Source organism: Carlito syrichta, unplaced genomic scaffold (genome assembly GCF_000164805.1).
Source record: "Carlito syrichta isolate Samal-C Ts95f unplaced genomic scaffold, Tarsius_syrichta-2.0.1 Scaffold308803, whole genome shotgun sequence".
NCBI classification, from domain to species: Eukaryota; Metazoa; Chordata; class Mammalia; order Primates; family Tarsiidae; genus Carlito; species Carlito syrichta.
The window spans coordinates 81930-104264 of record NW_007252899.1 but is presented as its reverse complement, the minus strand read 5'-3'; the positions used below and the strand labels follow the sequence as shown (position 1 = coordinate 104264).

General features: G+C 41.9%; 1 protein-coding gene across 3 annotated transcripts in view; it reads left to right on the top strand.

Annotated features, from left to right (window-relative positions):
- Positions 1–22335, top strand: part of NFATC3 (nuclear factor of activated T-cells 3) — a 145036-nt gene that overhangs the window by 85054 nt on the left and 37647 nt on the right. For all 3 annotated transcript variants that reach the window (XR_504797.2, XM_008065737.2, XM_008065738.2), the window contains exons 6-9: positions 2715–2855; positions 10067–10122; positions 11154–11280; positions 19144–20148. Coding sequence is in view for 2 of the 3 variants with exons in the window: in XM_008065737.2 (XP_008063928.1) it covers positions 2715–2855; positions 10067–10122; positions 11154–11280; positions 19144–20148 (1329 nt within the window). In the remaining variant the exon portion in view is untranslated. The remainder of the gene's footprint in view (positions 1–2714; positions 2856–10066; positions 10123–11153; positions 11281–19143; positions 20149–22335) is intronic.

Here is a 22335-nt window from a genome sequence, read left to right as displayed (position 1 = left end):
TGGGGGACAGAGTGAGACTCCAACTCAAAAAATAAATAAATAAATAAATAAATAAATAAAACAGTAAAGATTTATTTTCTGAGATTGTGGTTACATCTCAAGTGATGGTTCATACTAAATCCCAGACCCTATGAAAGGGTGTATTTTAATATCCTTTGAATTGGGCAGGGAATCCCAATTTATGTACTTCTGTGGGCTCATGTCTATCTTTCCAGCACTTTGGGAGGCCAAGGCAAGTGGATTGCTTGAGCCTGGGGGTTTGAGACCAGTCTGGGCAACATAGTGAGGCCTCATCTGTACAATAAATAAAAATATTATCCGGGCGTAGTATCACACACCTGTGGTTTCAGCTACCTGGAAGGCTGAGGCAGAAGGATCAGCTAAGCCCAGCAGGTCAGGGCTGCAGTAGCTATGATATGACACTAGACTCCAGGCAGGGTGAAAGAGTGAGACTCCAGCTTAATCAGTCAGTCAGTAGTTGACAGAGACAGGAGCTGTAGTGAACCGGGAGTGCATGCTTTTCTAAAGGCATTCACTTTTACATTTCCTTAAAATGTGCTAGCCAAACAAAATGCAGCTGATCCTCAGTCCCAGCAGTTTTCCAGCCACACACTAGGACTAAATGTGAACCTGTTTTTCTTTTTTTGTGTGTGTATGTCAGAGTCTCACTCTGTCTCCCAGGCTGGAATCTAGTGGCACGCTCACGGCCACCACAGCCTCTACCTGCTGGACTCAGGTGATCCTTCCACCCCAACCTTCCAAGTAGCTGTAACCACAGGCATATACCACCACACCTGGCTGATTTTTTGAAATGTTGTCTCACCATGTTGCTCAGACTAGTCTGGGACCCCTGAGCTCAGGCAATCCTCTTGTCCCGCCTCCCAAAATGCTGGAATTGCAGGCATGAGCCACTGTGCCCGGCTGGACCTGTTTTTCAAATGCAAAGAAGAGTATACTCAATACTGTTAAATTTTGTTTTAATTAAGAGAGAAACCTAGGTATCTAGGTATTTGGCAAGAAAAAAAAAACCCATTAAGAGAACTTAAGCAATCAAAAGAAATAAAATCTACATTTTGAAACCCAAGCAATTAAAAAAAAAAGAACATCCGACTACTTGGAAGTTTGAGGTGGAAGGATTGCCGGAGCCCAGCAGGTCGAGGCTGCACTCCAGTCTGGGCGACAGAGTGAGACTCCAACTCAAAAAAAAAGAACAGAGAACTCAGAAATAGAATCTTAGACCTGGCTCAGTGGCTCAGCCATGTAATCCCGGCACTTTGGGAAGCCAAGTCCGTGGGTTCGAGACCAGCCCGGGCAATTTGGCGAGACCTTGTCTCTACAATAAAATAAAATTTAAAAATTAGCCGGGTGTGGTAACGCATGCCTGTAGTTCCAGCTACTTGGAAGCTGAGGTGGAAAGATTGTCGGAGCCCAGCAGGTCGAATACTGGGGTGACCGTGAGTGTGCCACCGCACTCCAGCCTGGGTGACAGAGACTCTAACTCAAAAAAAAGAAAGAAATAGGATCTCCAGAAAATGTAGCAACTTGAACCAGTCAATATCACAGAAAGGTAGCACCACTGTTATAGAATTTGATACTTTAAGTAATGACTGTGCACATTAAGAACAATTATATTATTTTCCCTGTACCTTGGGAAAGCAGAGAAGTGGGCAGTCACTATAGAAGCATTTATAGTCATTTGTAAATGTTCAGTATTGAAATATATATTTCATGTATTTTTCATTTAGTTATTTAGAATATTGTCCAAAATGGAAACCTGATGTTGCAATGATGATCTCAATCTGCTGATCAAAAGTTTACTTGGTGTTTGTCCTATAGTACTTTAGAAACGTGTCTTCTCTTAATTATATCTTTGGGCTTATATGCATTTTGATTATATTAGACTTACAAATTTTTACAGATATTTGTATGGAAAAATATATTAAGGATTTAAGCTGTCTGGTCATGGTGGCTGAAGCCTGTAATCCCAGTACTTTAGGAGGCCGAGGCGAGAGGATTGCCTGAGCTCAGGGGTTCAAGACTAGCGTGGGCAAATTGGTGAGACCTCGTCTCTACAGTTAATCCAGAAAAAAATGATTTAAGCTAAAAAGAGAAAAGCAGATGATGTAAATGTGTTGAAGTCAATATAAAGTTGAAGATGTTAATTTCTCTTTACTTTTTTTATAGATGTAGTCTAAGAAAATAGTTTAGAAATTACTTAACTCAGCCGGGCGCAGTGGCTCAAGCCTATAATCCTAGCACTTTAGGAGGCCAAGTCTAGAGGATTGCCTAAGTCCAGGGGTTTGAGACCAGCCTGGGCAACATGATGAGACCTCGTCTTTACAATAAATCAAAAAATTAGCCGACTGTGGTAGGAGGCGCCTGTAATTCTGGCTACTTGGAAGACTGAGGTGAAAGCATTGCCTGAGCCAAGCAGGTCAAGATGTGGTGGCCGGGAGTGTGCCACTGCATTCCAGCCAGGGTGACAGAGTGAGACTCCAACTCAAAAAAAAAAAGGAATTACATAACTCTAATGTGTATATTTCTGAACAACTTAGATCTTTTAGTGAGTATTGTTAACATTGGCTTAAATTTTAGAAGCCTAAATTAATCCAAAAATTTGCATATTTTCATTTTATAGCTTGAATTTGGCATTTATATGTGAAAGATTTTTAACTAATATTTTGCTTCTTCTCAACTCTTAAAAAACAAAACAGCCCAGCGGTCTGCTCAGGAACTTCCTCATATTGAGAAATACAGTATCAACAGTTGTTCTGTAAATGGAGGTCATGAAATGATTGTGACTGGATCTAACTTCCTTCCTGAATCCAAAATCATTTTTCTTGAAAAAGGACAAGGTAAATACGATTTTAGTTGGTTGATTTCAAACAAAGATACAAAAGGATGAATAAACTATTTTAAGTAACAAGAATTGCAAAATGTTTTCCTAAAGCTACTGGAATCATTTTTGTACTAGATTTTATTGTAAATGAAACTTTTATTAACTTTCATATAAAATGTCAAAATTATCTTTAAGAAGCTGGATGTAAAGGTACACCACATCTATAGTAGGTATGTTTACATACACAAGTATGTGCATGCATACACACACACACACACACACACACACACACACACACACACACACACATGACCTTTAAGGATATCTTAAAAATAGAATTCACTGAGTGTGGTGGCTCATGTCTGTAATCTCAGCACTTTGGGAGGCAGAGGCAAGAGGATTACCTGAGCTCAGGGGCTCAAGACCAGCCTGAGCAGCATGGCAAGACCTCATCTCTACAATTAAAAAAAAAATATCAGCCATGCATGGTGGTGCATGCCTGTGGTTCCAGCTCCTTGGAAGGCTGAGGCCGAAGGATTGTCTGAGCCCAGCAGGTTGAGGCTCTGGTGGCCGTGAGCATGCCACTGTACTCCAGCCTGGGTGAGACTTTGAGTCCAAAAAAAAAGAATTACCCCAGCAATTCTACTCCTAAGTATATATTCAAAAGTATTGAAAACATACATTCATACAAAAACTTACACAAATGTTTATGGCAACTTTATAATAGCCAAAAAATTGAAACAACCCCATGGTCACCAACTGATGAATGTATAAACAAAATGTTGGTTATATCCATATAGTAGGATATTTGACTATAAAAATTAATGAAGTGTTAATATATGCTGCAGCATGAATAAACCCTGAAAATATACTAAGTGAAAAAAAGCCTGCACAAAAGGACACATATTATATGATTCTGTATGATCCCATATGTCCAGAATAAGCAGTCCGCAGAGGCAGAAAGTAGATTAGTGGTTGCCAGTGATTGAAGAGAGGTGTCAGAAGTGACTGCTAGCCGGGCTCAGTGGCTCAGCCTGTAATCCCATGCCTTTGGGAGGCTGAGGTGAGTGGATTGCCTGAGCCCGCGGGTTTGAGACCCACCTGGGCAACTTGGCGAGACCTCATCTCTACAATAAATGAAAAAAATTAGCTGGGCGTGGTAGCACGCACCTGTAGTTCCAGCTACTTGGAAGGCTGAGGCAGAAGGATCGCTGGAGCCCAGCAGGTCGAGGCTGCGGTGGCTGGGAGCACGCCACTGCACTCCAGTCTGGGCGACAGAGTGAGACTCCAACTCAAAAAAAAAAAAAAGTGACTGCTGATGGAAACAGGGCTTCTTTGTAGAGTGTTCTGAAATTAGATAGTGGTGATGGTTCTGAAAATGTTCTGAAATTAGATAGTGGTGATGGTTGTACAACCCTGTATTTTGTATTATTGTAGAGACCTCATCTCTACAATAAATCAAAAAATCAGTCAGGCATAGTAGCGCATGCCTGTAGTTCCAGCTACTTGGAAGGCTGAGGCAGAAGGATCACCGGAGTCCAGTAGGTTGAGGCTGCAGTGGCCGGGAGCAGCCACTGCATTCCAGTCTGGGTGACATAGTGAGACTTCAACTCAAAAAAAAAAAAAAAATTGTTTTCTGGTTCACATCTGTAATTCCAGCACTTTGGAAAGCTGAGATGAGAGGATTGCTTGAGGCCAAGAATTCAAGATCACCCTGGGCAACATAGTGAGACCTCATCTCTACAAAAAATACAAAAATTAGCTGGGCATGATAATGTACACCTGTAGTCCCAGCCACTCTGGAGGCTGAGATCAGAGAATTACTTGAGGTCAAGGCTGCACTGAGCTGGAATTTCACCACTGCATTCCAGCATGGGTGACAGAATGATACCGTGTCTCAAAAAAATAAGATGTAAAAGGCTGTACATTGCCCCATCATCTGTCTTTTATAATTTCGTACCTTTTTTCACTGAATTCTCCTCCTCAGAGTTTATATTCAAGCCTTCTCATTCTAAGTGTTCCCTTTCCCTTAACTCTGTCATCCTTAGACTCTTGTTCCATTTTTCTACCATTTAGTACCCAACCTCTAAAAAAAGTAGTATATAATCTACTTTCATTTCCTTGCCTGCTGCTTTCTAATCTTTTGTTTTTTACGCCATTGAAATAATAATGTCCTAAAAATCCATTTGATAGTTGGCTACCCACTCTACTTCTTGCCACTCTTTTTTTTTCTTGACTTTAGTAATTGTTTGTATCTAGTTCTCAGACATCTTTATTCCCATTCATCTTTTTAACCAGTTTTTCTGATTCTTAGATATTTTCTAAGGTTTTTATATTCAGCTTTCTTTTCATTATATTCTTTCTTTCTGAGAAGTTTCATTAGCTCCCAAATCTCTGTATAGCAATATTACTTCTCTTAAACTTTATTTTAGTATTATTATTTTTTTGAATAGGCCTCTCACTCTGTTGCCTAGGCTGGAGTACAGTGGCATGCTTAGGACCATTGCAGCATAGACCTACTGGGCTCATGAGATTCTTCTGCCTCAACCTTCCAAGTAACTGGAACCACAGGCAAGCACCATCACGAACTGCTAATTTTTTTATTTATTGTGGAGATGAGGTCTTGCCAAGTTGCTCAGGGTGGTCTTAAACCCCTCAACTCAGGCAGTCCTCTCACCTCTGCCTCCCAAAGTGCTGGAATTACAGGTGTGAGCCACTGTGCCCAGCTCTTTTAAACTTTAACATATTCACTATGTGACTACATAGATGTCCCACTAATACTTAAAATTTGGAAATATGTCTAATTTTACAAACTAGTTTATCTCACTGAGTTTCCTAATGTGAATAATAAGAGCAGGCTGGGTGCAGTGGCTCATGCCTGTAATTTAAGCACTTTCAGAGGTGGAGGCGAAAGGATTGCCTGATCGCAGGGGTTCAAGACCAGCCTAGGCAAGTTGGTAAGACCTCGTTTCCACAATAAATAAAAAATTAGCCAGACACGGTGATGTGTGCCTGTAGTTCCAGCTATTTGGAAAGCTGAGGCGGAATGATTGCCTGGGCCCAGCAGGTCAAGGCTGCGATAGCCGTGAAGGTGTCACTGTACTCCAGCCTGGGCAACAGAGTAAGACCTCTAATAATAATAGTAATAATACCACCAAGACCTTCTTGATCTGGAAACCATGTAGTTGATTGTCTTCTCCCTTAAAATTTACTCCCCTTCAACACCCTAAACCTTAACCAGTGCCCTGCCTCTCTTCAAGAAATATCAGTTCTGTTTCACAATTTATTATTTCATCAATTATTTATGAAACACTGCTATGTGATATAGACACTAGTCTAGGCATCGAGGATATATGGTGAATAAAAACCTTCAGATTTCTGACTGGGCACAGTGACTCATGCCTATAATCCCAGCTCTTTGGGAGTCCGAGGTGAGAGGATTGCCAGAGCCCACAGGTTCAAGACCAGCCTGAGCAACATGGCGAGACCTCATCTCTACCATAAATAAAAAAAAAATTAGCTGGGTGTGGTGACACATACCTGTAGTTCCAGGTACTTGGATGGCTGAGGCGGAAGGATCAACTGAGGCTGCAGTGGCCATGAATGTGCCACTGTACTCCAGCCTGGGCGACAGAGTGAGAGTCCTACTCAAAACAAAACAAAATCTTCAGGTTTCAAGGCCTCATAGAGCTTATATTCTGGTCAGAGTGGAAATAATATATATATTAAAAAATTAGTAAACAAGATAATTTCAGGTAAAATTGTGAAGGAAGAAGGTATAGTGATCGAGATTGAAAAGTAAAATTTATGTAATAAATGATAAAGGAATGCCTTTCTTGAGAGGTCACGTTTTAGGTGAACAAGGAACATAAGGAAGACCCAGTGTCTCAGACCTATTCCTTTCTTTCCATTGTAAAAATTACAATATGTTGTACTTGAATAAAATTAATATGTATGTAGGTTTATTATTATTATATATTTTTTTAAGTTGGAGTCTCACTCTGTCGCCCAAACTGGAGTGCAGTGACACGCTCCTGGCCACTGCAGCCTCTACCTGCTTGGGCTCCAGCGATCCTTTTGCCTCAGGCTTCCAAGTATCCAGAAATACAGGTGCACACTACCATGCCCGGCTAATTTTTTTATTTATTGTAGAGATGAGGTCTCGCCAAGTTGCCCAGGTAGGTCTCGAACCCCTGGGCTCAGGCTGTCCACTCACCTCGGCCTCCCAAAGTGCTGGGATTACAGGCTGAACCACCAAGCCCAACCAGGTATATTACTGAATTCCTTTTATTTGACCCGTTGAAAAGCTTTTCACAGAAAATGAATCATGTTAAATAATGGCAGTTATTGGCTTCCGAAGAGATTGCAATTGTAAACATCTCTCATTTCTAAAAGCTTGTCAGTGATCCCCTTCATTTTTCAGGGCTCCTTAATGTGGTATTTAGGACATAATCTGCTGCCTATCTTTCTAACCGTCTTTCTTGCGGCTCCCTGCCTCATACTTTATAGTTCATCAACACAGCTGCCTGTGGTTCTCTGTATCTTAGGCTTTCTTGCTCTCTTGCCTTTCCTCATGCGATCTGTTCTGTCTATCCTTTCCCCACATTATGAATTCCATTTCATCTTTAAGTCTTAGTTCAAGAGCTCATGCCAAAACCTTCCTTGTCTCACTCCCACACCCTAAGATTAGGTTAAGGATTCTAACCTCTTTGTTCTTGGACCCGACATCTGTGTTCATCCAGACTACATCTTTATTAGTTATTATACCAACCACATTTTATTATAATGAACTATTTGTGTTTGCCTTTCATCTACAGACTGAAGGCAGAGTAATCTGTCTCATTATCTCATTAACCTGAAGTGTCTAGCATGTAAGGATCCGGCAAATGATTGCTAAACTGAGCTGTAATTCTAAGTAGGCGTAGCATTTGTCATTAGTGTATCTTGTGCAGCAGAGGTAGCCGTTACCTAGTTACTGAACTGGAAAATGATAGCCATAATCTGGAAAACATTTAATGAAGTTTCTCCTGATACCTTCATGTACCAGGTAAAGAAGTTATGCTAGCTGTGAAAATACGTATATAGCTTAGTCATTGGGTCAATACCAATGACACAGAAAGAATGTTTTGGAATAGCTGCTCACCAGAGTGGAGTTCTGAGAGCTTTCGTAGCAAATGGGGCTCTCTCCAAGTGAGTAAGTTTACTTGAGGAGAGAAAAAAATATGTTGATCAAATGTCTTTTTTTTTTTTTTTGAGTCAGAGTCACTCTGTCACCCAGGCTAGAGGGCAGTGGCACGCTTCTGGCCACCACAGCCTCAACCTGCTGGACTCAGGTGATCCTTCCGCCTCAGCCTTCCAAGTAGCTGGAACTATAGGCACGTGCCATCATGCCCGGCTAATTTTTTAATTTATTGCAGAGATGAGGTCTCACCCAGGCTGGTCTTGAATCCATGGGCTCAGGCAATCCTCTCACCTTGGCCTCCTAAAGTTCTGGGATTATAGGTGTGAGCCACCACAACCAGCCTGAAATTTTTTTTTTTTGAGTTGGAGTCTCACTGGGTCGCCCAGGCTGGGGTGCTGTAGCATGCTTAGGGCCACCCCAGCATCGACCTGCTGGGCTCCGGCCATCCTTCTGCCTCGGCCTTCTAAGCAGCCGTCACTATAGGCGCATGCTACCATGGCTGGCTAATTTTTGATTTATTGTAGAGATGAGGTCTCGCCAAGTTGCCCAGGCTGTTCTTGAACCCGTGGGCTCTGACAATTCACTCACCTTGGCCTCCCAAAGTGCTGGGATTACAGGCTGAGCCACTGAGCCCGGCCCCTAAAATATTTTTAAAGACTATTGAGTATCTAAAAAGAATCTTGACAAGTCAAATGATCCAACAAAATGAAGTCTCCCTATTGGGAGAAATTAATGTTATAGGGGTTGGGGGGAAAAAACCTAGCTGCATCAGTGTACAGTGTGGGAACTTGGTAGTAGGAAATGTGACAGACTGAAGGATACATGTTGGTCACATAATTTAATGTGAGAGTCAGCATGGTGTGGCTCCCAAGAAAGCTTTCCACAGGGTGGTAAGAGCCTCACTCTCTACCTTGCTTGGGCTGTTTCTGGGCCTGGTGCATTTGGAGGAAAAATGGTCACACTGGAGGAGCATGTGCAAAGAAGAGTGACCGAAGAAACTAAAATATTGTATAAGGGATAGGTGCAGAACTATCCCTTACCAACAGGAGAGCAGACACATGCGGGCGTAGCTACTTTTCAACATCTGGAATATTGTCTCATAGAGAAGCAATCAAGATTTGGGTTTTGTTTTGTTTTTGTGGTTTTTTTGAGTTGGAGTCTCACTCTCGCCCAGACTGGAGTGCAGTGGCCGCTCCCGGCCACTGCAGCCTTGAACTGCTGGGCTCCGGCGATCCTTCTGCCTCAGCCTTCCGAGTAGCTGGAACTACAGGCGCACGCTACCACACCTGGCTCATGGTTTTTTTTGTTTTGTTTTGTTTTTCTGAGTTGGAGTCTCACTCTGTCACCCAGACTGGAGTGCAGTGGCCGCTCCTAGCCACCGCAGCCTCGACCTCCTGGGCTCCGGCGATCCTTCTGCCTCAGCCTTCCAAGTAGCTGGAACTACAGACGCGTGCTATCATGCCCGGCTAATTTTTTTATTTATTGTAGAAATGAGGTCTCACCAAGTTGCCCAGGCGGGTCTCGAACCCACAGGCTCAGGCAATGCACTCATTTCAGCCTCCCAAGGCGCATGATTACAGGCTGAGCCACCGAGCCCAGCTGCAATCAAGATTTGTATTTGTGGCTGCAATGGATAGTACTTAGACCTAGATACCATAAAGAGACAGATTTTATTTATTATACTGAGAGTTCTAGCACCAATTATTATCCAAAGATGGCATGAATTACTTAGTGAGGAAGTGAGTTTCCCATCTCTTGAGGTACATAAGCAAGAGTTAGCCACCACTTGGCCAGAGTGCTCTCAGAGGAGTTTTAAACATCGCTTGGGTTGAGGAGTAGAATGGACTCTGTGGGGTCTGCTCACTTGAGCAAAAATCTTTTCCTTAGTTTTTTCTGCATTGGTATACATTCACATTTTATTTTCATAATGGAAGTCAGAAAAAAGATTTCCTTTGCTAATAAATGTGTGATACTACATGCATTAGATTCTGTTTGTATGCTTTCTGACATGAATTGCTTTCAACTAAATTTTTTTCTTTCAATAGATGGAAGACCTCAATGGGAGGTAGAAGGGAAAATAATCAGAGAAAAATGTCGGGGGGTAAGAAATTTAACTTCATTGTTAAGAAATATTTAAGAAGCTTAATGAGAAAATTGAATAATTCTGCTTTATGGTATAAATAAGGAGTCTTTTTTATATATATGGAGTAATAAAAGTAAATTTGAAATTTTAGAAGTTTGAAAGTGAGATACTTTTTAATATTAAAATTAAAGTTTAGGAACGATAACTAGTTGATTTCTTTCTTCTCTTTTTGATGTATAAGAAAGGAGAAATTGGAAATGCAAGAAGATTATCAGAAGGTTCTTACTGAATTATCATTCATTTCTCTGAATTCAGTGAAGAAATAAGAACAGACTTCCTAAAGAACATATATAGTAGACAAAAGACAGAAGGAGGACAAACCCTTAGGAATTTGTGTATTTAACACAGTATTTCACACTCCTCAACTACCTTATTCAGGATTCCACATTGAAAGGTCTGGTCCCGTTATCCTGGTTGAAATGGAGACAGACTCTTTCTGGAGTAGGGAATCCCACTTCCCACAGTGATTTCAAAAGACCTGTAACAATTAGGTTGAGGATTACATTTAGTTTGAGGCCAAAGATTTTCACCCTGCTTGTGTAAAATTATTTTCAATCTGGCTATAGATTTTTGGGTAATGCCAGTTAGAACATTTTGAATATAAAACTTAAGAGATCTAAACTGTAAGGCAACTTGGGAAATATTAGATGTGATTAAAAACCAGAATGGACATCCTGTTAAGGTAAATAGTAACATGTAATATTTAGTAGAACAGAATGTTTCACTATATAGTATATAAGACTTTATTTCTACTACCACTAGAAACCCAATTGAGTGGGTGAAAAGCAAATGATTACAGGACTTATCTCTGTCAAGACTCAAGTATCCATATAGTAAATCTCCAGATGACTTACATGACTAGTCGATACGCATAATTGTCTGTGACGGGAGAGCTTTGTAGTTAGGACTCATGAGTTGTACTGAGTTTAGCAGGTGCATTTCATTTTTAGTTCTGAGTGTAACACAATCTTGCCTTCCATGTTCTTTAGGCTCACATTGTCCTTGAAGTTCCTCCATATCATAACCCAGCAGTTACAGCTGCAGTGCAGGTGCACTTTTATCTTTGCAATGGCAAGAGGAAAAAAAGCCAGTCTCAACGTTTTACTTACACACCAGGTATGAGGCATTGTTGTGATGGTTTACTATAACAGAGCTTTCTTTCATAATGAATAAAAGGTTATTCAGTGAATCCTATAATAGAATGTTTAATGTAGGGTGCTTATAATCAGTGAAAACACCAACATTTGCCTAATCTAAAGTTCATGTTGATTTAAATATTAGATGTGACTGGATGTGGTGGCTCATGCCTATAATCCCATCACTTTGGGAGGCAGAGGCGAGAGGATTGCCTGAGCCCATGGGTTTGAGACCAGCCTGGGCAACATGGCAAGACCTTGTCTCTACAATAAAATAAAATAAACTAGCCGAGCGTGGTGGCATATACCTGTATTTCCAGCCACTTGGAAGACTGAGGCAGGATGATCGCCTGAGCCCAGGAGGTCGAGGCTGTGGTAAACATGAGTGTGCCACTGGATTCCAGCCTGGATGACAGAGTAAGACTCCAATTAAAAAAAAAAAAAGCAAGCCGGGCTCGGTGGCTCAGCCTGTAATCCCGCGCCTTTGGGAGGCTGAGGTGAGTGGATTGCCTGAGCCCGCGGGTTCGAGACCCGCCTGGGCAGCAAGACCTCATCTCTACAGTAAATCAAAAAATCAGCCGGGCGTGGTAGTGTGCGCCTGTAATTCCGGCTACTAGGAAGGCTGAGGTGGAAGGATCGTCGGAGCCCAACAGGTCGAGGCTGTGGTGGCTGGGAGCGGCCACTGCACTCCAGTCTGGGCAACAGAGTGAGACTCCAACTCAAAAAAAGTGATTCAAACAGCAAGAGTGTTTTGAATATACAGACAAAGCATCAATGATGATAAAGAATATCAGGTTTCTGAGAAAGGTGGGAGGGGATAGGATTTAAAATGGGCCTCAGCTGGCAGAAGGAAGGAAGAGAAGATGAAGATGGGTAAGGTAGATATATAGGCTGGGGGCAGTGACTCATGCTTGTAATCCCAGTACTTTGGGAGGCCAAGGTGGGAGGATGACTTGAGTCTAGGAGTTCAAGGCCAGCCTGGGCAATGTAGGGAGGCATCATCTCTACCAAAAAAAAATTTTTTTTTTAAAATTAGCCATGTGTGATGTCACCTGTCAACCTGTGTTCCCAGTTACTTAGGAAGCCAAGGCAGGAGTATCGCTTGAGCCTAGGAGATCAAGGCTGCAGTGAGCTGTGATTGTACTACTGCACTCTAGCCTGAGTGTCAGAATTAGACCCTGACTAAAAAAAAAACAAAAACAAAAAAGATGGATATATAGGAAAGTTGGTAGATATGGAAATGGGGAGTTTAGGAAATTTCAATATGATAGCTTCAGATTTCTTCCTGCAAAAAATGACATAAAGTCTTCTGTTGTAGGCAGAAGGTAGTGTGGGTGATTCGACAGTTTGAAGATCATGAAGGTTTGACTATAAATAGTTGATATAAGGAGAAGAAGAATAAGTTTACCACAGAAACTTAGTAGGATTCCAAACTTGATTGAAGAGTACCTTTGATACTGATATTCATGAATTTATAGATACTCACTAGCCCTGCTTTTAACTTTCTTAAGCAGTACTCAGATTCTTCAGGATAGGTGGTAAAATAACGGATAGTAGAGCCCCTCCTGAGTAGGATGTAGCAAAAATTTAAGGATGTTACCAAATGCTGTTGAGATGAAGGACTGTAGAGTCTAAGCTGAATAAGAAGGGAGAGGCATGTAGGATTTTTTAAAAAGCAGATGAAAGGTTTTGATTACTATCTTATAATGGTAGGAATTGAAAGGCAAGACACGTCTGACTCGGTGGCTCACCCCATAATCCCAGCACTTTGGATTGCCTGAGCCCTCGGTGGCTTACCCTGTAATCCCAGCACTTTGGATTGCCTGAGCCCATGGGTTCAAGACCAGCTTGGGCAACTTTGTGAGAGTACTTGAAAGGGTGATCACCGGAGCCCAGCAGGTCGACGCCGGGGTGGCCGTGAGTGTGCCATTGCATTGCATGCTGGGCGACAGAGTGACACTCCAACTCAAAAAAAAGGCAAACAGGAGAAAAATGTGCTGTCTTTATATCATTTGCTCATGATTTGGTAGGACAAAAAAAAAAGGCAGACTCCTAGAGGGCATTATATATGAGAGTGAAAATCTGTGGAGCCTAGGAATGGTGAGAGAATATTAGATTGGACTATAACTGCCATCACTGGTCTTATGGTTGACAGAATACAAATCAAGTGGTATGCACTAATGGAAGGAAGAGTGGACATACAGGAGTGTTTGGACAGTTCTTTTTCTGGTTGGTGACTGTCTTTTCTCTGTAGCATTTAGCTACAATTTGAATAAAATTTGAATAAAATTTTTACAAAGACTAGGCACTGTGGCTCACGCCCATGATCCCAGCACTTTTGGAGGCCAAGATGAGAGGGTTGCCTGAACCCACAGGTTCGAGACCAGCTTTGGCAACTTGACGAGACATTATCTCTGCAATTAAAAAACAGAAAGAAAAAAAAGCCCAGCATGTTGGCATGCACCTGTAGTTCCAGCTACTTGGAAGGCTGAGACAGAGGGATCGCCTGAGCCCAGCAGGTCAAGGCTGTGGTGGCCGAGAGCATGCCACTACCCTCCAGCCTGGATAACAGAGTAAGACTCCAACTCAAAAAAAAATTTCTTTTTTACAAAAACCAGTACATTACTGTAACATTTTTAAAAGACAGGTGGAAGGATTTTTTTTTTTTTTTGTGTTGGAGTCTCACTCCATCGCCCAGGCTGGAGTGCAGTGGCACGCTCATGGCCACCCCAGCATCGCCCTGCTGGGCTCTGGCGATTCTTCTGCCTCAGCTTTCTAAGTAGTCAGAACTACAGGCACGTGCTACCATGCCCAGCTAATTTTTGATTTGTTGTAGAGACAGTGTCTTGCCAAGTTGTCCAGGCTGGTCTTGAACTTTCGGGCTCAGGCAATCCACTTGCTTTGGCCTCTCAAAGTACTAAGATTATAGGCTGAGCCACTGAGCCCAGCTGGAAGGAATATTTTTAAACATCTTTGAAAGCATCATTCTATCCTTCCAGATTCTCTTGATCTGTATATAAATACAACTTTTTAAAAATGGAAATAGGAGCAACGCATATATAATTTTGTAACTGAACATCTAATTTTTTTAATCAACGGATAGAGTTTTACAGAATTTTAATAGTTTCTTAGTATTCTGTGATATGACCCAGTCTCTTGTATGTTAGTGTTATTTTGTTTATCTTTGCATGAATTCTTTTTTTTAATACACTCACGTACACACACACACACACACACACACATATGCATACACAAGGGTCTGCACTGTTGTCTTAGCCCCACATGGGGTGATGCTGCCATGTGACATGATCTATCTCCTGCCACCTTGGGCCTTGGCATCTGAACTTTCTGCCTGGTGCTGGCCCCAGATCTTGGCAGGGTTGGCTCCTTCTCATCTTTCAACTCAGTAGCACTGCATCAGGGAAGCATTTCTAGACTCCAGACCACAGCCTCCTTCATCCATCCTTGAATAGCCTCCTTTGTGCATCCCAGTGCTGTGGGGGCGGGGTCAAGCCTATCCCTCTTGGGACCCAAGGTCCCTGATGTATGTGTCCACATGAACACTGAAAGCAGATCAGGGCTGATGGAGCTAGCACAGGAGCCAGCCACTCGGTCTTCACCCCTCCCAAGGATGCAGGGTAAACCTGGGGACATGAGTGATACTACCTCATGCCTTTCCCAGCCTTTAAAGCTCATACTCATCCCTTGTCAGGTCACCCTGATTCACAAGGCATGGCATGGAAGAGGCAGGCTCCTAGGTAGGACCGCAGTTACTAAGCCTCAGGCAGCTGGTCTACCTCATTGGGCCCAGCTGGAGGCACCAGGGAGTCAGGGAACTGCCTACCTGCCTACAATCTCCTGTATGAATTCTTTTTTTTTTTTTTTGAGTCAAAGTCTCAGTCTGTCACTCAGGCTGGAGTGCAGTGGCACAGTCATGGCTTACCACAGTCTCAAACACCTGGGCTCAAGTGATCTCTAGCCTCAGCCTCCTGAGCAGCTGAGACTACAGGTGTGCACTACCATGCCCAGCTAATTTTTTGATTACTTGTGGAGACGAGATCTCATTTGTGAGCTACTATGCCAAGCTGAATTATTTATATTAGAGATTTTAACCTTCTGTTTGTTTATGGCAAATAATTCCTTTAAAATTTTTATTTATAGGCTGAGTGCAGTGGCTTACGTCTGTAATCCAGAACTTTGGGAGGCTGAGGCAGGAGGATTGCTTGAGCCCAGGAGTTGGAGACCAGCCTGGGCAACATAGTGAGACCATCTCTACAAAAAATTTTTTTAAATTAGCCAGGTTTGGTGGTTCACACCCATAGTTTGAGCTGTTGGGAGGCTGAGGCAGAAGGCTTGCCTGAGCCCAGGAAGCTGAGGCTGTGGTAAACTGTTATTGTACCACTGCGCTTCAGCATGAGTGACACAGGGAAACCCCAACTCAAGGAAAAAATAACAAAGTAAAAAAATGTTTACTTATACAAAGTTTAGGCAGTCATACCTTGCTTGTTTTTCATTAAAGGACTTTTTAGTTTATTACCTTTTTGGCAACTCTCTTATAATAGGGATCTGACCAATATTATATCCAATGGAGGAATGATCATTAATTGCAAATAGCTGATTCTTTTGCTTTTTAAAAATTAATTATTATATTTAGCATTATTTGTTCAGCAGTCAGTTTCATGATAAAATAAAGACAGTTATCTATATGACTTACAAATTCCCTTAATCACAGATAGTGGGGCCATTGCCTTGCTAGAGTCTGGCGTGGCCATGTGCTCTTTGAGCCATGACTGTCGCCATGCTTCCTGGCTTTGGTCCCTCTCGTCCACCTGGGGAAGGTGAATCTTTTCTCTTTCTCTTTCTCTCTCTAATTTACTTTTAAATAAACTTTTCTTTCTTAAAAAAAAAAAATCACAGATAGTAATAGAGCACAGAACCCTTCCCTAGAAGTGCTGCCTGAAGTTTTGCCCAGCCTCTGACTTCAGAGATTTTGATAGGAGAGCCCCAACCCCACCCCAGCATCCCTGAAGCCATTGTTTGCACTTAGAGGTTCCATCGAAGCTATAATTTTAGAATAATGGTGCTTTTAGGGCAGCTTAGAGCCAAACTGTCATATATACCATTGTGCCTATGGGAAAGTATATTCTGTGTTCTAAGTAGTTGACTAGACAGATTGACTTTGGGTTTGTGATTGTTCTCATTTAGTGAGGAGATCAGGTCTCAAACCTGCCACAGACAGTACCCACTGAGAGTATTAGACTAAACTGATGGTTCTCAAATTGTTTAAATTGTTTTGTTCTTCATATAAAACCTTATGCAGTAACCAGTGTATCAAAAAAACTGCTGGTCGCAGTGGCTTACGCCTGTAATCCCAGCACTTTGGGAGTCAGAGGCAAGAGGATTGCCTGAGTCCAGGAATTAGAGACAAGCCTGGACAACTTGGTGAGAACTCATCTTTGCCAAAAAGTAGCCGGGTATGGTGGTGTGCACCTGTGGTTTCAGCTACTTGGCTGAGGCAGAAGGATCAACTGAGCCCAGCAGGTCAAGGCTGCAGTAACCATAAGCATGCCACTGCACTCCAGCTTGAGACTGCTACTTAAGAAACAGAGAAAGAGAAAGAGCAGGAGAGAGAGAGAGAAAGGGGAAGGGAGGGGAGGGAAGGGAAGGAAAGGGAATAAAAAGAAAATGGTTTCATTTGTACTGGAAAAGGAAATCCAGAGCTTCTCTGGATCCTAGGCTTCCACATCTGCTACTTGGAGGAGAGAGAAGTATCAGACTACCTGTGGTTTGAAAACCACCAGACCAGTTGATTTTCATTCACCAGCATTCTAAATTTGAAAATTAGTATACAGACTTATGCCTGTAATCCCAGCTCTTTGGGAGGCAGGGGTGAGAGGATTACCTGAGTCTCCAGGGGTTTGAGATCAGCCTGGGTAACTTGGCAAGACCTCGTCTCTACAATAAATTTTAAAATGTGCCAGGTATGGTGGCACATGCCTGTGGTTCCAGCTACTTGGAAGGCTGAGGTAGAAAGATCACCTGAGCCCAGCAGGTCGAGGCTGTGGTGGCCGTGAGCATGCCACTGTACTCTAGCCTGGATAAGAGTGAGACCTACTAAAAAAAAAAAAAAATAGTAAATATATTTTCTTATTCTGTGGGTTGCCCGTTCACTCTCTTGACAGTGTCCATTGCTCACAAGTTTTAAATCTTGATGAAGTCTAGTTTATCTATTTTTTTCTTTTGTTGCCTATGCTTTTGGTGTCATACTTAAGATACCGTTGCCAAATCCAAGTCATGAAGATTCTCCCTGGTTTTCTTCTAATAGTTTTATGGTTTTGATTTCTAAATTTGTCTTTGATTCATTTTGAATTAATGTTTGTATATTATTTAAGGAAAGTGTTCAACTTCATTCTTTTGCATACAGATATCCAGGTTTCCCAGCCTCATTTGCTGGAGAGTCCCCTTGCTTCCTCATTGAATAGTTTTGGCGCTCTTGTTTTTGAAAATGAATTGACAAAATATGTGAGAATTTATTTCTGGATTCTCTAATCCATTGATCTGTGTGTTAATCCTAATGCTGGAAGCACACTGTTTTGATTACTATGCTTTGTAGTAAGTTGCTTTTTGGGTTTTTTTTTGAGTTGGAGTTGGAATCCTGATTTCCTCCAACTTTGTTCTTCCTTTACAAGATTCTTTTGGTTGTCTCTGACCTAGGTAGAGTGGTAGCTGGTTGGTGGTGCTCATCTTCTAGCAGCCAAGGACAAAAGCAAACCCTTTTTTATCCTAACTTTACTTTTAATCTGTATCTATACCTTGGTCATGCCTTGGGCACATGGGAGAGAAAAGATTGGTTATTTGGGGTCCCTTGAGATTCTGTGAGTATTTTAGGATAAGTTTTTCTATTTCTGCAAAAAACATCATTGGAATTTTGATATGGATTGCACTGAACCTGAAGATTGCTTTGGGGGGAGTATTGTCTTCTTAGCAGTATTAAGTCTTTAATCCATGAACCTGGGAAGCCTTTCCACCTATTTAGGACTTCTTTAATTTTTTAGCAGTGTTTGGTAATTTTCAGTATGCAAGTCTTGCTCTCCTTAGTTAAATTCATTTTTGAGTATTTATTTTGTTTTGATGTTATTGTAGATGGAATTGATTTCTTAATTTTTTGGATTGTTTATTGCTAATTTACAGAAATACAACTTATTTTTGCATGTTAATTTTATATCTTGCAACTCTGCTGAATTTATTTATTACTTTTTGTGAATTTTGCCACTTATTTATCCTTCCATAATGGTGGAGGATCAAATGAGATGCATGTGAGAACCATTGTAAACCAGAAGCTCTATGACTACCAGATTCATGGTATCTGTTATATGATATAACATATAAAACCAGATGACTGGCACATTTCATATTAGGAATCCAAAATTGAATACTTTATTAGGCCATAGATTTTTGTTTTGTTTTATTAATTACTTTTGAATATATATATATAGTGAAAAACATTCAAAAGGCATTAAAAAGTACTCAGTAAAAACTAAACTTTCCTCCTGTCTTTGTCCCCTAGTTACCTAGTTTTCTTTCCTAGCAGGAAATCTAGCATAGTTTCTTGTATATCCTCCCAGAGATATGTATACATACACAAGCAGAAACGTGTACGTATGTATGTATGTATATTTACACACAGACACACACAGATATTTTACATGAACTACCTTCCCTGAAGGTATTGAATTTACGTGCCCTGGCTTGAATATATGCTAGATTGTGTAGCCTAGAATCAAGACCTGTCATAATTATTTGATATATTATATAACATTTGCTTTCATTATTTTCTTTTCAGTTTTGATGAAGCAAGAACACAGAGAAGAGATTGACTTGTCTTCAGTTCAGTCTTTGCCTGTGCCTCATCCTGCCCAGACCCAGAAGCCTTCCTCTGATCCAGGGCACTCACATGACAGTGTACTGTCAGCACAGAGAAGCTTGGTTTATCCCATCCAACAAGCATATGCATCCATGGTAACCTCATCTCATCTGCCTAAGTTGCAGGGTAGGGATGAGAGTGCTGGTAAAGAACAGCATATTATTCCTTCTCCAGTTGTGCACCAGCCTTTTCAAGTCACACCAACACCTCCTGTGGGGTCTTCCTATCAGCCTATGCAAACTAATGTGTACAATGGACCAACTTGTCTTCCTGTTAATGCTGCCTCTAGTGAAGAATTTGATCCAGTTCTGTTTCAACAGGATGTAGCTCTTCCTAGTTTAGTAAATCTTGGCTGTCAACCACTGTCATCGATACAATTTCATTCTTCAAATTCAGGCTCAACAGGACACCTTTTAGCACATACACCTCATTCTGTGCATACCCCGCCTCATCTGCAGTCCATGGGATACCATTGTTCAAATACAGGACAAAGATCCCTTTCTTCTCCGGTGGCTGACCAGATCACAGGTCAGCCTTCTCCTCAGTTACAACCTATTACATATGGTCCTTCACATTCAGGTTCTGCTACAGCAGTTTCCCCAGCAGCTTCTCATCCCCTTGCTAGTTCCCCACTTTCTGGGCCACCATCTCCTCAGCTGCAGCTTATGCCTTACCAGTCTCCTAGCTCAGGAGCTGCCTCATTACCATCTCCAGCCACTAGAATGCATTCTGGACAGCACTCAACTCAAGCACAAAGTACAGACCAGAGAGTTCTTTCTGCACCTTCATCCTTAATATGTCACAGTTTGTGTGATCCAGCTTCTTTTCCACCTGATGAGGCAACTGTGAGCATTAAACCTGAACCTGAAGATCAGGAGCCTAACTTTACGACCATTGGTCTACAGGACATCACTTTAGATGATGGTAAGTTCATCTATGTGTTCTTGAAGCAGTGAAGATTCAGGAATTTTCCTCTCTAAGAATCTTGAAAAAGTTACCATGGATTGCTTATTGGCATATGCTTGGGCTTTTAAATAAGTTGTTATTAGAAATATATGTTAGCTGGGCTTGGTGGCTCAGCCTGTAATCCCGCGCTTTGGGAGACTGAGGTGAGTGGATTGCCTGAGCAAGCGGGTTTGAGACCAACCTGGGCAACTTGGCGAGATCTCATCTCTACAATAAATCAAAAAATTAGCTGGGCGTGGTAGCGCGCGCCTGTAGTTCCAGCTACTTGGAAGGCTGAGGCGGAAGGATCGCCGGAGCCCAGCAGGTTGAGGCTGCAGTGTGGCAGGGAGCAGCCACTGCGCTCCATTCTGGGTGACAGAGTGAGACTCCAACTCAAAAAAAAAAAAAAAAAGAAATTTATGTTAATAGCCAGGCGTGGTGGCTCATACCTATAATCCCAGCACTTTGGGAAGCCGAGGTGAGAGGACTGCCTAAGTCCACAGGTTCAAGAACAGCCTGGGCAACTTGGTGGGACCTCATCTCTACAATAAATCAAAAAACTAGCCAGGCGTGATAGCGCATACCTGTAGTTCCAGCTACTTGGAAGGCTGAAGCGGAAGGATCGCCTGAGCCCTGCAGGTCGAGTCTGCGGTGGCCCGGAGTGTGCCATTGCCCTCTAGCCTGTATGATAGAGTGAGACTCCAACTCAAAACAAGCAAACAAAAAGTATAAATATATATATATATATATATATATATATAAACACACATAAATACATATATGTTAATACATAATTTTGAGAATAGGTATGAAAATCTGTGCTTTTTAAAGCTTATTTTACCACTAATATCTGTTGCTATTTAAATTAGGCATCATTTCTTCCAGAACACATAGTAAGATCACAGTGTCTCGAGAATGGAGTTCAGGGGCATTAATCCACTGAATATTGCTGAATGCTATCCTATCCTTTTGCAAGATGGAGCTAGACGCTGGAAATACTAGGAATGTATTGCTAGAGTTTCTGTCCTTGAGGAGATTTATACAAGTAAAAAACGGTAGCTCTGCCAGCTTGCTGAGTCAGGTAGTGGCGTTGGTACAAGATGGGACTAGTTTACTGTTACTGCTGCTACATCTGTTGGCACAAAGATAAAAAGAAGCTATTTATATAAATGTAGCAAGTTGGTGTGCACATTTCTGTTTTATTAAGTCAATAAAGTGGAAAACTCAGAAATATTAGTCATCTCAACAATGGAAAATTTTCCAAGATAAGATTTTTAGGTAATTATTTTAGAGTTTATTCTTTTTTTTCCTTCCTTTGAGACAGTGTCTTGCTCTGTTGCCCAGGCTGGAGTGGTACTATTCTGGCTTACTGTAGCTTCAACCTCCTCAAGCAATCCTTCTACCTCAGCCTCCTGAATAGCTGGAACTACTGGTATACACCTTGATGCCCAGCTAATTTTTTTGTATTTTTTGTAAAGACAAGGTCAGGCTGGTGTCAAGCTTCTGGTCTCAAGCAGTCCTTCCACCTCAGCCTCCCAAAGTGAGCCATTGCACACAGACTGTTCTTAGGTTTATCATTTATATGGTGATGAAATTTTGTCTAAACAGGAATCAGTGAAAGCTACCTATAACTATCATCAAATAAAAAAATTCTAAAGATGCTGAAACATAGATATAGAATTTTGGTCTTCTTTCTCATTCTTTTTTTTTTCTTTTTGGAGTCAGGTTCTCACTCCAGGCTGGAGTGCAGTGGCATGATGACATCGATCCCAGCTCATGGCAGCTCCATCTCCTGTGCTCAGGCAATCCTTCCACCTTAGCATCCTGAGTAGCTGGGACTAGACATGGTGTCACACCTGGCTAATGTTTTTTTTTTTTGAGTTGGAGTCTCACTCGGTCGCCCAGACTGGAGTGCAGTGGCCGCTCCCGGCTACCGCAGCCTTGCCTGCTGGGCTCCAGCGATCCTTCCGCCTCAGCCTTCCGAGTGGCCGGAATTACAGGCATGCGCTACCACGCCTGGCTGATTTTTTGATTTATTGTGGAGATGAGGTCTTGCTGCCCAGGCGGGTCTCGAACCCACGGGCTCAGGCAATCCACTCACCTCAGCCTCCCAAAGGCGCGGGATTACAGGCTGAGCCACCAAGCCCGGCTAATTTTTCTTTTTTT